This window comes from Triticum dicoccoides, chromosome 1A (genome assembly GCF_002162155.2).
Source record: "Triticum dicoccoides isolate Atlit2015 ecotype Zavitan chromosome 1A, WEW_v2.0, whole genome shotgun sequence".
NCBI lineage: Eukaryota > Viridiplantae > Streptophyta > Magnoliopsida > Poales > Poaceae > Triticum > Triticum dicoccoides.
Genome location: NC_041380.1, coordinates 463,645,036 through 463,660,626, shown reverse-complemented (window position 1 = coordinate 463,660,626; position 15,591 = coordinate 463,645,036). Strand labels below are relative to the sequence as shown.

Here is a 15,591-nt window from a genome sequence, read left to right as displayed (position 1 = left end):
CAAAAGAACCTAAGATTTAATCTTTCACTCAATTTTCTTGCCACCACCCCATTCGTCGAAGCTTTCACCCTCCACCAGTTTTCCTTGTTTTTTTATTACCTTTTGCTTTCATCAAACTAGTAATTGATAGCCCAATAAACCAGGTCAATCTATGGTATAGCAATAAATTCATGGTCCATAAATAAATTGTTTTATTATTGTAGCCAGGCATCTTTGGTAACTTAATAAATAGGAATAAATTCATAACACATAAACAAATAGATATCAATCAACCTCTTATATTTGGTAACCCAATCAAACAGATTAATGATGGTATTGTACCTATTTTATCTTTGGTAAGCCAATAAATAGCAATAAATTCATGACCGAGAAACAAATAAATATAAATTAATCTCTTATATTTGTTAACCAATTAAACAGATTAATGATGGTATTATGCATATTTTATTAGTTTAAGAAATATCTAAAAAATATGTACTTTATAACCAAAGCATAATCTTATCTGGTCTATTTGCTTTGCATCATGATTTGTCATGTATGGTTCTCTTATTGTGTTATACAATATTTGCCCCCCTTGGCAACACACGGGCACATACCTAGTAGTGATGATGATGATAATAATAATAATAATAATAATAATAATAATAATAAGAACAAGAACAAGAACAAGAACAAGAACAACAACAATAATAATAAAATAAAAAATAAAAAACCATAGAGAAAAAGCTTTGCACGTTGCTAGTAGACAGCCCAGTAGTGCAGTGCAAGAGGCGTGAAGGAACTACGTCTCGTTGCAGGCAAGAAATAGCCAAGGTGTCATTAAACCACCACTATATATCTATATCTATACAAATATAAAAAGAGTGAGTTGCGGAGATCCAACAAATCTCACATGTTCATCCTCAGCTATCCAACGGTCTACGTTGCTTCGGTATTTACTGTTAATCATGTTTATCAATAAACACATTTAGCACCCTCCACTAATTATTATCATGCCTAATATCTACTCCCCCCGTCATATAATATAAGAGCGTTTTTTATACTAGTATAGTGTCAAAAATGCTCTTATATTATGAGACGGAGGGAGTATGTTAGTATTTTTTTGCGGGGCATGTTAGTATTAATCAAGTAATTATATCCTACCTAATATTAACATGTAATTTATATCTCGTCCGATATTAATGTGCAATACAATTTATATTTGGCTAATATTAACGCAGATTGCACGCACACAATTAACAATCAAGAATCAACAAAGTCCCTCGCTTCTGGTGTTCCTTTTATTGTCATGACGGATGTTGAAATAGATTCTTTTCGCAACAAAAAAAGATAGCCAAAACTTAGAGGCGCGCGACAACAGAATTCAGGACCTTTGTTTCTCATGTGAACTAACTTGGACATGATACAGCAAAACAAAGAAACAAAACAGAAAGCCAGACTAGACGCGCGTGACCACCCTTTCCATTTCATCTCTGCTCTAGCTTGGGCTATCCTTATCTTTACTCTTGGTCTTGCTTCTACGCAACGGAAAGCTCACACCAAAGATGATGAGGGCACGTCCTGATCCTAGTAGCCTCCAAAGGACGGGTCCGAGAAATAAGCAAACACGAGAGGACGCTTCTGTAAAATCTGTTGGAAAAAGGAAAGCACATTCATTCATCAGAATTACTTATCCAGATCAGAGCAGCCACATTTCCCTGCACCACTCACTGACCCACCAACCAGAGCCAGAACCTTCCCACCCAGAACCCTCCACACACCACTTTTCACCCCACTCACCTTCACCCACGCCCACACACACATCGCACCGGGCATAGCGGGCCCGGGGCCCCACGCGTCAGCGCGCGCCGGCCCGGCCGCCTTAACTTCGGCGTTACTCACGTCGGACTACCGCTTTTAGCACCCCACCCGAACGGCAATCCTAGATCTAGCTACTCCCCGCGCAGCCACACAGCCGCACAGCCGCACCGATCGGGACGCCCTCCACCCCCGATGACACGCGGGCCCGGTGCGAAGCGGGTCCCTTTCGCCACGGACTAAAGGGGGAAGAATTCCACGGGCGGGGGAGAAACTGGATCCGCACCGCACGTCCCGAGCACGAGGCACGGGCTCGTCAACACCCCCGACTCCGTCCACTCCGCACCGCAGCCCCCGCCCCGGGTTTCCGAATTCCAAATTCCTACACCGCTCCGGAGTCCCTCCATGGATGCCGCCCAAAACCCTAGGCTGAACTGAACCCCTCCTCGGGACGCGGCCATGGCGGAGCCGGCCCTCCTCGACCCCGCCTCCCACTTCGACCTCCGCCACTACCCGCCCGGCCTCTTCGACCCGGACCTCCGCCTCGCGGACGACGACGACGACAGCCTGCCGCTCGGGAATTTCGGCATCGGGCTCGGCGCGGGCGGCGACTGCGACGACCTCGACTTCGACCTGCCCGCGGATTTCTCCGTCGAGGACTTCCTCCTCCGCTCCCCCGAGCGCAGCGACTCCGCCGCCGGATCCGGGCCCACCGCCTCCTCGTCCTCCCCCGCCGCCTCCGGCACCGGCTCCGCCGTCGCCGACGCCAGCTGCGAGGTCAAGCACGAGGAGTCGGACGAGGGGAGGAGCGCCGCCGCCCCTAGCTGGGGCCTGAAGCGGAAGCCGGCGAGCCCCGCCCCAAGCTCGGAGGCGGCTAAGTGCCGCCGATCCGGGGACGGCGAGGTCTCCCCTTCCGCGTCGGCGTCGCGGCCCGCCGTGGACTCCGACGAGGGAGGCGCCGGCGGCGAGGGGGAGGACACGAGGCGGGCGGCGCGGCTGATACGGAACCGGGAGAGCGCGCAGCTGTCTCGGCAGAGGAAGAAGCGCTACGTCGAGGAGCTGGAGGAGAAGGTCAAGTCAATGAACTCGGTCATAAACGACCTCAATTCCAAGATCTCCTTCATTGTGGCCGAGAATGCAACACTGCGGCAGCAACTCGGCAGCGGCGGCGGGAATTGTCCACCACCTGGGATGTATCCACCGGGAGCAGTGCCCGGCATGCATTTCCCTTGGGTGCCCGGGTATGCCATGCGGCCTCATGGTTCCCATGTCCCTCTTGTACCAATTCCTCGGCTAAAGCCGCAGCAGCAGGTGACCGCAACCAAGGCTACAAAGAAACCAGAGAACAAGAAGGCCGCGGAGAGCAAGAGTAAGTCCAAGACCAAGACCAAGAAGGTGGCAAGTGTTAGCCTTCTCGGTTTGATGCTTGTTATGCTCGTATTTGGCGCTTTTGTTCCAGGGTTCAATCACAATTTTGGATTGAGTGGGGGGAGTGACAATGCAATGTTTAGGAATTTTGGTCAGCCTCATGATAGGGTAGTGAATGTCAATAACCATGGTCAAGCACCTAAAGGGGGTTTGAACAATAGTGACATGACTGGTGTTGCTTCTGGAATGATGATTGGGACTGATGGCAGTGCTGACCAGAAGCATCAACCTCCACTTAACTCAAGTGAGACCCTGCCTGCTTTGTTGTATGTGCCAAGGAATGGAAAGCATGTCAAGATCAATGGCAATCTGATTATTCATTCTGTGCTTGCAAGCGAGAAAGCGGTAGCACATGGGACTTCACAACACAACCGTGACCAGTCAGGTATAGATCACAAAGAGACTAGTACAGCCATAGCTCGTCATCTATCACTGCCTGGAAACAATATGAATCCACAAGAGAAATCCCCGGTAGATGGACCATTGCCGCAGTGGTTCCGTGAAGGAATGGCAGGTAAGCAGAACAATTGTTTGTCAATCTAATATTCTTGTTTTTTTGTGAATTGTGATACTGCAGCTATGAATTCCATTTATTATCCAAACTATTACTCCCTCTGTTCCCAAATATAAGTCTTTTTAGAGATTACAACAAGTGACCACATACGAAGCAAAATGAGTGAATCTACACTCTAAAATATGTGTACATACATCTGTATGGTGTAGTCCATTTGAAATGTCTAGAAAGACTTATATTTAGGAACGGAGGGAGTATTTCTCTGTTGCATTGACACATCATGATGTGATATTTTAATCAAGAAGGTCCCCGCATTATCTTACTTCAAGAGAGGCCAAATGCTACAGAGAATAATATTACATGTTAAAATAGAAGTCAAAGGATTGAACTGATTGTCCATGAGTCATTAAGAGAAGTTGAATGTATGTTAGATAAGAATAACATCACTCAACTATTCAGGAAATGGGAACCCAAATCTATATTTAATATTGCAAACAAGTAAGTCTCACACTTTAACCATCCAGCAATGGGAACAATGTCTTTATTTATGCCCTCCTTTTAGCAATCATGTAGAAAAGAGCTCAGTAAATAGTAATGATATTATTACTTTTTATTTGTAAAAGTAATTAAAATTCAAAGGATTGAAAAGATTGTCCATGAGTCATTAAAAGTAATTAAAATTCAAAGAAAAGTAGAATGTATGTTAAATCAGAATTATGTCACTTAGTATGCCATCATATATTATGACATTGCAACTATTCAGGAAATGGGAACTCAACTCTATATTTAATGTTGCCAAACAAGTAAGTTTCACACTTTTAGCAATCAAATAGAAAAGAGCTCAGTAAATATTAGTGTTATTGTTGCTTTTTATTTGGAAACTGTCTTATACAGCGATTATCATGTAGACTCTGTCCTGAAGAGCCTTAATCCCTGACAAAAACTTATCTGTCAGTACAACCTGTGTTCAAGCTCTATGCTAGCAAAATAGTAGAATCATGGTATGCTGCTTTAAGCATATTTCAAACACGTGACTGAGCAATGTTACTGATTATTTCACAACTTCAATCCCGTTTTTGCTGTATATTCCAAGTACTTTATTGCAATATTTTCTTTTCATGTAGAAGTGATAACTGCTAAATCTTCACAAGCTTGTAGGAAAACTAGTCTGAACTCATGTGCCTTATGTTTTTGTGGTGTTGTCAAGTTTGTTACTGGAATAATTGTTCTTTGGTCTTGCTGATGAAGTCTCCTACAGAAAACTTGGTTTTCTATTGATACTCTTTGAGTGTTGTTGCACTGTCTCTTACTCTAATTCTGATGCAACAATTTTCAGGGCCTATCCTAAATTCTGGAATGTGCAGCGAGGTGTTTCAGTTTGACATTTCCGCTGCCACCAATTCCGGTGGCATAATACCTGCTTCTCCAGCTGTGAACTCCTCGAGTGTTAATGCTACTCGAAAGGTTCCAACACCAGCTCCTGCTTATTACGGCAAGCTGAAGAATAGGAGGATCATGTACAATGAGGCGATTCCACTCACTGGGAAAACGGCGAACAACACAGGGCCTTTTAACAGAACTTCTGAAAGCAGCAAGCTACCTGATAAGAAGCCAGCATCGTCTGTAGTTGTTTCTGTGCTAGCTGATCCCAGGGAGGCTGGTGATGGCGACAGCGATCCAAGGATGACTCCCAAGTCCCTCTCCAGGATATTTGTTGTTGTTCTCCTTGATGGTGTCAGATATGTCACATACTCCTGCACTCTTCCTTTCAAGGGTGCCAGTCCTCATCTTGTAAACTAACAAATAATCATGGGGGTTGACGCGTTGTCATGGTTCTCAAGCAGCTTTGCTGGCCCCGCCGAAATGTGATGGCCGATAGATTAAAACGACCTGATGCTGTTGTCTAACCAAGGAATGAACTTTCTATTCACTCGGCCTGAGGTAATTCAAGTTTGTCGAAGGTTTGAAGTGGTGTGAGCTAAATGTGGTTCTGCAGGTTTAGGCTGTGAGTGCAGTTTTTGTGCTGCTGTGATATAACCAGGATCTTATGCTGTACTCTAACCTTGTTATAATGTAATACTGTTTGAGGAACTTTTAAGACAAAATATACTTGTAGTTTTATCTCTCCAGAGCATATATGGCCGTGACAAACTTGTTCATGTGTCGTCCGAGACAAATCGACATCTGGTTGATGGAAATTATTTCTGTCAGCTTTAATCTGGATAAACTTTATCAGGTGCACATTTCAAATGAAATATTAATCCGATAAGCATAGTACTGAAACTGTAACGATCTCTACAAAAATAGTTGGTTCTGAATTCTGATTGGAGTTTGAATTTTTTTTTTAAAAAGAAAAGAAGACGTTACACATGAAAATCCGTCGAACAAAACGGATTTGTAGTCTCTTATAAAATGACCCTGTAAACCAGGCTAAAACCCACGTTATCCGCAGGGGCGCAAACCCCCTTCCATCTCCAGCCCCATCCACCATGGCGCTTCACACTGTCTCAGGCATCAAGCTCCCGCCCTTCTCTCCCCCGCCTCCCCACCACCACCTGGGCGCGAGCCCCAGCGGCGGCAACCTCTACGCGGCCAGCGCATTCCCGCGACGCCGATGCGGCGGGCTCGCCGCCGTCGTGCGCTGCGCGAGGCGCACGGGCAAGCGGCGGTACCCGTCGGAGAAGAAGCGGCTGGATCGGCGCCACAAGGAGCAGCTCCGCCAGACCGCCCCCGAGGAGGGCGGCGTGGCCCGGGAGGCTGGCTTCTGGCGCCTCTCCAAGCTCGCCGTCCCCGCCAGCGACGACCCCGGCAAGGACTTCCTCGGCGTCTCCCCGCCGCTCCTCCAGGCCATTGCCAAGGCCCTCAAGTTCCCGGTAGGCTATCATACTGCATTTCCTGGCGTGGAGCCATAATGCCATGAAATTCGCGAGGTCTTAGGCTTTTATTAGGTGAGTCGAGAGGGTGTTGCTGAAACAGAGGTTTTAGGTGGCCTTTGCTAGTGTTGCAATTTTTTTTTACTTAGTTCGTGCCATTAATTGACTAGATTTGTGCTCATTCGTCTTGGAAAATATCACAACCTTGAAATGAGCTAGCTACTCGTAACTCCCTTCAAGGAAGTCTAGTGCAGCTTGCTGTGGTGATATGGTAATGGGAATCGAGTGTAATTCGTTACTTCTGTGTTGAGGGCCTGGTTTGATAAACGGTTTGTAACTGAATTAACAGAGCTTCTGCCTCACCTTCTCCTACATGTATTGGGTTATTTCCCCAAATCCCAATTGTAATCAATCAGGAATTGGCTGGATGAGTGTTCTATGTACTGTACGGTGTACACAATTTAGTTATCTAAATGACCGCCTGCGGGGAGCAATTTCAAATGTTGCGCTGTACTCCCTCCGTTCACTTTTGTAAGTCATTTCAGACAACTCAAAATGGGTTGTTTTGTACTTTGTCTGAAATGTTTTTAAGGTCTTATAAAAATGAACAGAGGGAGTATGATATTTCCTGCTATACCTTCGGCATGTGTTTGCTTTGAAGCTCCATCCCTCTGCGGTTTACATTTGTTGTTACCCATGTTACAATGTCTCTTGTTGTAGATCTTTTCTATAATTATTATTATGCGCCTCTAATCGATTCTCCTGTGCAGGTCGCTTCTATGCTCCCTGAAGAGGCCTTCTCTGTTATCCGCAAGTCATTTGATGCACGCAAGGTTCTTAATGAACTTATATAATGTGTCTACTCTATTTAATATTGCTCCTCCTGTATATATATGGGATGGCAACTTAGTTGTCATAAAACACTTGCTGTTGGATGTGCTGAAACGATGCAGTCAAACTGGGTTAAGCTTTGTAAAAAAAGAACTCAGTAAATATCTCCAGCATGGTGCTTGTGAGTGGGCCTGAGTTGTCATCTGGCGGGTAGGGTAAAATCTAAGCCTGTTATAAAGCGCCGCATTTTTGCAAAATAATCTGGTATTGTCTGCAGAGATTTGCAATGCCCTGTAATTTGCACAAATAGCGTATATTTAGCAAGAAAAAAATGGTCAGTTTACTATCTATTTATGCTGTCTGATACTTGGTGTATACTTATTTGATCTGGGGATTTTATACTAAAGTTATTTTCACAGTGTAGATGTTCATATAAATTGAAATAAATATGTGATTGATGTGAATTCTATTTATTGCAGCGATTGGTTATTCATGTGGTTACCCAATCTAATTATATTCAATGATATCTGAAATTTATCGTAATGTTTTTTGGTAGACGGTTCTGTGTTGCACATTTTTTGCTTCATCCGTGTTGCGACTGTGACCACGTGTGTTTCTAGTGACGTTGAGTTTTTTAATCTATATTTCAATTCGCAGATTGGTTATCACTTTATCTGAATCGTTTCTTTGTGCATGAATAAACCATGTTTTACATTTACAGATTTTGAAAGAACCTCAATTTGTTTATACTGTTGATGTGGATGCTAAGAAGCTTCTGGACATGGAGCCAAGGACATGGGATTTTATTGCTAGATTGGAACCCAGGCTTGGAATTGTAGAATATATGTCCGATGGGAGGGTAGCAGCTGATCTGATCAGTATGCTTAATGTTCATAACAAAGTCTCCGATGATGAACATGGTATCAGGGATACTGTTAATAATGGCTCGATCAGTCCTACACGAATGAAACCAAGGGTGGCAATTGTAGGAAGTGGCCCATCTGGGTTGTTTGCTGCCCTTGTGTTAGCTGAACTTGGAGCAGAAGTTACCTTATTGGAGCGTGGCCAACCTGTTGAGCAAAGAGGGCGTGACATTGGTGCACTAGCAGTTAGACGAATTCTCCAATCAGAAAGCAACTTTTGCTTTGGCGAGGTATACTGTTTGCTCCTACCGTACTACCAAGACATCACTGGACAATCACATAATTGCTTTGATCAGTATTCAAATAGGTAGTTGTTGTCTAATATATGACTATATCTTTTCGTTAAACATAAACATTATCAATCATGTCATTCGGCAAATACTAGTGATAGTTCTCTTTGTTCAGGTGATAATATGGAATTGATGTACTACGTCAAATTATGCGTACATGTATCTTAGAAGAGGTGGTTTACGTCTGTGCTCTGTATGTGAAATAGCATAGGGGTTTCTTCTTTGATACATGTTCCAATCAGGTATATTAGCTGGTGCATGGATTAGTGCATCCCAATAAATGCACTCTCCTAATTATATGACCTGTAAAGTGTACAGAGACATATTTTAGACATTAATGCATCTGGCTTAATCTCAGATTGCTTGAAATGAATTATGCAGAAAAAAATGTGTACCAATCTTCACATTTTTTTACTGCAGCTAATTTAATTAATTCAAAACCTAACTAATGCATGCTTGTTCTGAACTCATGTTCTTCATTGTTTGAGGTTTGCTTTTCCATACATTTTTGTGAATTTTAAAAGGTTATTTAATCAAATGATCTTTGCAAGTTTGGTTGATGGCATATAGGGCAATGCCTATTTTTTTGAAGTATCAATTACCTACAATGGAACTTCAATGATTGACCAAACCACTATTCCCTTTTTCCATGTTCCTTAAAAGATCAAGTCCATCAATTCTTGATCTTCTGTTCTTAATCATAGCAGGGTGGTGCAGGTACATGGAGTGATGGGAAGCTTGTGACCAGGATAGGGAAAAACACTGATGGTGTTCAGGCTGTAAGAATCTTCCTGCTCTACCTCAATGGATGCTTAGCTTGCAAATTAGAAATTCTTCTAAAAATGTTATCTGTAATTATTGATGCAATAATGCAAGCTTAGTATCTGTTGGCTGCCAGAGTTCAAGACTCTGGTGGTAACCAGTAAGTTGCTCCCCATACTGGTCATGGATAGTATGGTAAATTTTTTGCTGTTGTTTTGAATACATATCCATCAAAATAGGAAGAGCTTCTGCATAACATAATATCCTAGACTTCAAAACTGACCATTTATATGTGTTTAAGCTATTCCGTGGGGTCTTGGATTTCAGGTGATGAAAACATTTGTTCATTTCGGAGGCCCTCCAAACATTCTCATTGATGGAAGACCTCACTTGGGTACAGATAAACTTGTCCCTCTGTTGCGGAATTTCAGACACCACTTAAGAGAGTTGGGCGTGAGTTGAACATAGCAGTCTTCATTGAAGCTTTGCTATTATTTTGTTATGTAAGCCTTCATGCACCAATGTATTCTGTTTTATGTTTGATACAGGTTGCCATAAGATTTAATACTAGAGTAGATGACCTTATAGTGGAAGGCGGGCAGGTCAAAGGAGTTGTGGTTTCTGATTCAAATCTACAGCCAGGTTCTGTTGATCAGAAACTATCATTCGATGCAGTTGTGTTAGCAGTGGGGCACTCAGCTCGTGACACATACAGTATGCTTCTGAGGCATAATGTAGATATAACCCCCAAGAATTTTTCTGTAAGTTTTCTTATGCTGGTTAAGGCAGTTTCTACTTCACTAGTACTTGTCAATAATTTGATGGTCAGATAGCAGACAAGCCACGGCGTAGAATTTGAGACCATGTTTGGGTTGGATATTAGGTTACATAAGAGGCACATTGGTCTTCAAACCAAACAAAAATAGATTACATGGAGTTTGCTTTCTTTGTCGATCAAATATCTCGGGTTGAGAATATTGTACATGCCACTGAGTAAATACTAGCAGATCATTTAACTTTTTGCCATGTTATATAGATGCTCTCTATTTCAAGTTGTCAACAACATTATCTTGTCCTATTTCGCACTCCTTTACACCGTATAGATAGGGAAAAGGCTCTTCTAATACAACATGTAATTTGGTGCATGCTCAAGAAAAAGACATAGATAAAAAGTCCATATCATATTATATCAGGACGTTGTATTGTATTAGGAATTTAAGGTCCAAACTTGATGCCACATACCTCAGAGGTAAATCAAGCAAGAATACATATTTTTCTCCTCTATATACTACAGTATCTGTCACTCCCTTGAGTTCTCTCACATCTTATCTATGATAGTTATTTCGTTAGAACCAAGTTCACAACAAGGTATTGGTAGAATAGTGTTTTTTAGTATTTAAACTAGCCAATCTAGGCATTTTAATCGGTTCTTTTTATTATTTAATTGGCCTAACGTAGGTCTTGGCTGGATATAGCCTCCTCGTGGCATTATGTCTTTTGCCCATATTATCTTTGCCAATTGCAAGCACTTGTTTTTTTCTTCATAACATGAAGGAAAGTATGGTAAATTATTTTCTCTTCAGTCCATGTGACAGCATTGGTTATTCTTACAGGTTGGTTTAAGAATCGAGCACCCCCAAGAACTGATAAACAACATCCAAGTAAGGCATATTTCATTTGTTCACACCAACGTTTTTCTGAATGATACTCGCCTAATGTTTAGCTTAATTTATTTCAATGTTGATATTTAATTTCCAGTAATTTCATATTCTGTATTTCATGAACTCCTAATTGGTGATTGTTAAAGGTGAAACTGAAACTACTAAATCAAGGTTTAGGATGATAATTACTATGGCATCATGTGGAGCAATCCATTTATAAACTATGGAAAAGTACAGAAACTGCCAGTTTCTCCAATACCCTCCAACCATCAAGTTTTATTATAGGAGTAGCAGCGTGAACAGAAGCTGAAGTTAAGTTTTGGTTTTTAACTTGTATTCATTTCCTTTGCAAATTGTGATAAGTAGCGAGTTAACTATGCACTGATGAGATCTCACTTATAAAAGCATGAGACCGAGTTTGTCTTGCTGGGCTGTGTCCAAGGGCTGACCTAAGCCTTTGTGCCCACCAGTATTTTTGAGCATGGATGCTCATGGAATTACTGTTTATTGCATGATAACAATATCTGTAGTATGTGCACAATCTTTCATAGAGCTTTATATATGGACCTATTGATCTTGTAGTAACTCCTAACACTCACTTATTTGCCGGCTTGATACAGCTACACCGTTGATCTTTACTCCCATAAAAAAGTCAGTTGGTGGCGACAGTCCATCCACTTTCATTACAGCACGTGTTATATTTGGCACAAACGGTTAAGATGGGAGCGGATATGGATATTTTGCTCTTCCATGAACAGTTTTAAAATTCCATTTTAATGAATGGGTATTGCGCTAGTATGGGTAGCAGCATACTGTATTTCAGTGTTGAAAATCAAATGTACAGTGTTTTCACATAATCACATTGTATTCAAACAATCTGTGTGATATGTGTCATTGTCATCCTGTGCAGTATTCTGAATTGGCTGCTGAAGTACATAAAGGGCGTGGGCGGATACCTGTAGCAGATTACAAGATAGTGAAGTCTATTGGTGAAGGAGATGTGAAGAATGATATAGAGCAAGTAGATCAAAATCGCAGTTGTTATTCGTTTTGCATGTGTCCTGGAGGACAGGTCAGTCATTTTCTTGTTGTTTAACTCACCTTTCTTTCCTTAATACATTATGGAGTATTGGAATCCCGTTCTTGAATTACTGAGACATGCCTGCAGGTTGTTCTAACTAGCACAAACCCATCGGAATTGTGTGTCAATGGCATGTCATTCTCACGGCGAGCGTCTAAGTGGGCAAACTCGGCTCTTGTGGTCACTGTATCATCTCATGATTTTGAACCATTTCAATCCCATGGTTCTCTTGCGGGCGTAGAGTTCCAGGTACTTGTTACGATTCCCTTAGATAACTGAAATGCTTCATAATTGCATTGCCATCACCATGAACAATTGGCTACATTGACCCTCTGGATTATGTGCCTTAAAATGACTTTATGATAAAGGTGTCAGCAGTACAAGATTGTCTAGAAGACAACCACTTGATTGCGAAAGTACAAACAATCCACTTGGACCTAATTACTTTCTCGAGTGTTTGATTCCTTTACTTTTTCCAATATTAGTTGGTTTGCTGCACTTCTATTTTTCGAGAAACCCCAAAAGCCTTGCATCTTGATGCATTGATAGAAAGGAGAGTTTGAGCTCAGCAACATTTCATTTTGCACCTGTACTACAGTCTGATGACATTTCCCCCCTTCTGTTAGCTTATGAATTATCTGTAACTTTGAAAACAGAGAGAGTATGAAAGAAGAGCAGCTATGATGGGGGGAGGGAATTTTGTTGTCCCTGCACAGTGTGTCACAGATTTTATCAGTAACAAATTGTCAGGTACTAATTGTATACTAAAGTCTTGTCAGTTAGTAATGATACACATTTCCTTATATTTACTTTGTTACCTGTTTCAGTTACAACTCTCCCACCATCAAGCTATAGGTTGGGAGTTCGTCCATCCAAACTCCATGAGTTATTCCCTCCTTACATAACTGAAGCTTTGCAACAATCAATAACGATGATTGACAAAGAGGTTCGAACTATGATTTTCTTTCTTCATTTTGCAGTTTTGACTTTCCATCTGTCCTGACCCATTTGCAATTCGATATTTCCAGATGCCAGGCTTTATTTCTAGTGAAGCCTTACTTCATGGTGTAGAGGTATGCAAATTCTTATGCGACAAGCTGAATGTGTTTCCTTATTGTTTTACTTGCTTAAAAATGGTGGTTCACTTGATGAATTCCTACACAATGTTTTATTTTATTTTTGCGAAAATGATCAGATCTACTAATACATCCGTATCTAGACGAATCTAAGACAAGAATTTTGGGACGGAGGGAGTATTATAAAAGTTCACCGAAAGTACAAAGCATCTCAAACATAATAAAAATTGCATTGAGATTCCGAGACCACCGAACGACCACTACTGCCGCCAGAACAAGCCGCCGACGCGCCGCTGTCGCCACTCCCCTACCGGAGCCGGCTTGACCTTGTCGATGACAGCCAGGAAGTCTTCGTGCATGTGCCCCTAAGGACCAGCGCCCTGGAGCGATAGTTGTCGCAGTTGAACCCTTGCATAGATCTGAAACACCCGACACCAAGTCTCACCACATGACGAGAAATCCTAACCTCACCGCCCGAAGGAGACGGCTGGAATCTATGTCGGAGCTCTGTCGACTACGTCCAGACGGATGAACTCGAGGAGGATCAAAGCCCGGAAGACAAACTCGAAGAAGCACTGCCATCCGCCCGAGCGCTGTGCCTACGAGGACAAAAAAAAACCCTAACCTAAACAACTAACCGGAGCGGAGGCACAGGAGGCACCGGGATTCCCCTCACCGCCACCGGCCGCCAGAGTGGCAGGCAGAGGGGAGGTGAATCCACAGGCTTGCCGGTGAATACTACACGATGTATTTAAACACCAGGGAGTCTGGTGTTAGTCTTAAGCTATCAACGCCATGACCACTGGATGGTAACTGGTTAGTCTAATAGAAACATTCTTGGCTACTGGCATGTGGTCTGCAATTCTTTAACTTTTAGTGTAACAGTTGTCTGCTGTTAGTTGCAGCCTGTGCGGGGTAATGCAATAGTGCCTTTTGCTACTGGCAGGTGTGAGAACAAAATATTGGAGCATGCTCTGAATTATAACAGAAAAAATTAAGAGTTTAGGCCTGCAGTTGAGTTTAGGAAATGCTGAATCTAGTTGTACTTCCTGCAGAATAGCCTGCAAAACCAGGGTATATTTGAAAATTATAATAAGTGGTGTTGGCAAGGTGGCCTGTCGGTGCAGCGGGTTTCTGTAGTTACACACTTTAGCTTGTGACAGTGAGATTGGAACCTGTTGTGCAAACACAACAGCGAATTGTGCTTTTTCTTAAATATCTCTTGTTCTGGTTAATTAAATATGGGCCAAGGTTGAGCTGTAAAGCCATTAGAGTAACCTTTATGAAACAGAAACAAAATACTTTTAGTTTCTTTGGGCCTGCCGAGCTAGGCTAAAGCCATAGGACATTATAAATTTAGTTTACAAAATCGAGTATCTTCCTGAATGATACCCTGAAGAGGTGCATTTTTTGGTTGTTCTCCTGAATGCTCATTCATATTCCAGTTTAAATGATCCCAATATATAGTCTAGCCTAGATAGTGCAATTGTAACTAGTATAGGCTTTTAGCTACTTGATTTGCTATCCCTAGATTCTGTCCTACTTATTGGTAATGTGCACTTTCCCGCTGACAAAGATGCATCACCTTCCATTCAACCTTCTCTGGCCACTTTGATTGTCATATTTGCATATACCCTTGGTTTTTATTTCAAACTTTTGTCTTTATTCTTCATCCCCTTACCATTTTTGTCTCAAATCATATGCTAATCCGGTAACCTGTATAACTTCCAACTCTCATCTCTAACTTGACTTTAAATTTGAGAGAAACCCCTGCACCAAGACAAATGCAAGTCATTCAGGCGATTTTTTCAGGAAACTGGTGAAAAATATTTTCAACATCATGGAGAATACTTTTAGCTTTCTTAATATTCATTGGCATGTGTAAATTATCTGCCAGTTCCGCGGCGTGAAAAGATTCAATGCGAACTGTCATATCCACTGCATAAGTTCATTTATGTGCAATCTTTTTTCTTTTCTTCTTTCTGTGGCTGGACTTCTATATCTTTGGTGTTACAGTTATGTGTAGTGTTATCTCTGCATCCACCCCTCCCTTTTATTTATTATACATATTTGATGCCTGTTTACAGACTAGAACGAGCTCCCCCTTGCAAATCTCACGACACAGGGAGACATACGAGAGCACGTCACTGCAAGGGTTGTATCCAATTGGGGAAGGTGCTGGCTATGCAGGGGGCATAGTAAGTGCTGCTGTGGATGGCATGTATTGCGGTTTTGCTTTAGCAAAACAGCTTTCTCTGTTCGCTGGTGATATAGAGGCAATTTTTGGCAAAGCACAAAAACAAACAGGTTCTGTAAAATATTGAGTTCTGATTCCTAGTTATTTGTTCACACTTC

General features: G+C 42.2%; 2 protein-coding genes across 2 annotated transcripts; both read left to right on the top strand.

Moving 5' to 3' along the window:
• The first annotated feature begins 2,105 nt into the window (after window positions 1–2,105).
• On the top strand, window positions 2,106–5,866 carry LOC119279202 (bZIP transcription factor 39-like). Its single transcript, XM_037560537.1, has 2 exons — window positions 2,106–3,739; window positions 5,076–5,866. The coding sequence occupies exons 1-2, from the start codon at window positions 2,257–2,259 to the stop codon at window positions 5,537–5,539; spliced, it is 1,947 nt and encodes a 648-aa protein (XP_037416434.1). The 5' UTR covers window positions 2,106–2,256; the 3' UTR covers window positions 5,540–5,866.
• Window positions 5,867–6,200: 334 nt separating this feature from the next.
• LOC119279191 (uncharacterized protein Cbei_0202-like) lies at window positions 6,201–15,585 on the top strand. The gene is made up of 13 exons (XM_037560534.1): window positions 6,201–6,612; window positions 7,383–7,445; window positions 8,165–8,596; window positions 9,364–9,435; window positions 9,746–9,871; window positions 9,967–10,179; window positions 11,032–11,079; window positions 11,990–12,151; window positions 12,248–12,409; window positions 12,817–12,910; window positions 12,988–13,106; window positions 13,189–13,233; window positions 15,324–15,585. The coding sequence occupies exons 1-13, from the start codon at window positions 6,229–6,231 to the stop codon at window positions 15,558–15,560; spliced, it is 2,157 nt and encodes a 718-aa protein (XP_037416431.1). The 5' UTR covers window positions 6,201–6,228; the 3' UTR covers window positions 15,561–15,585.
• The last annotated feature ends 6 nt before the right edge of the window (window positions 15,586–15,591 follow it).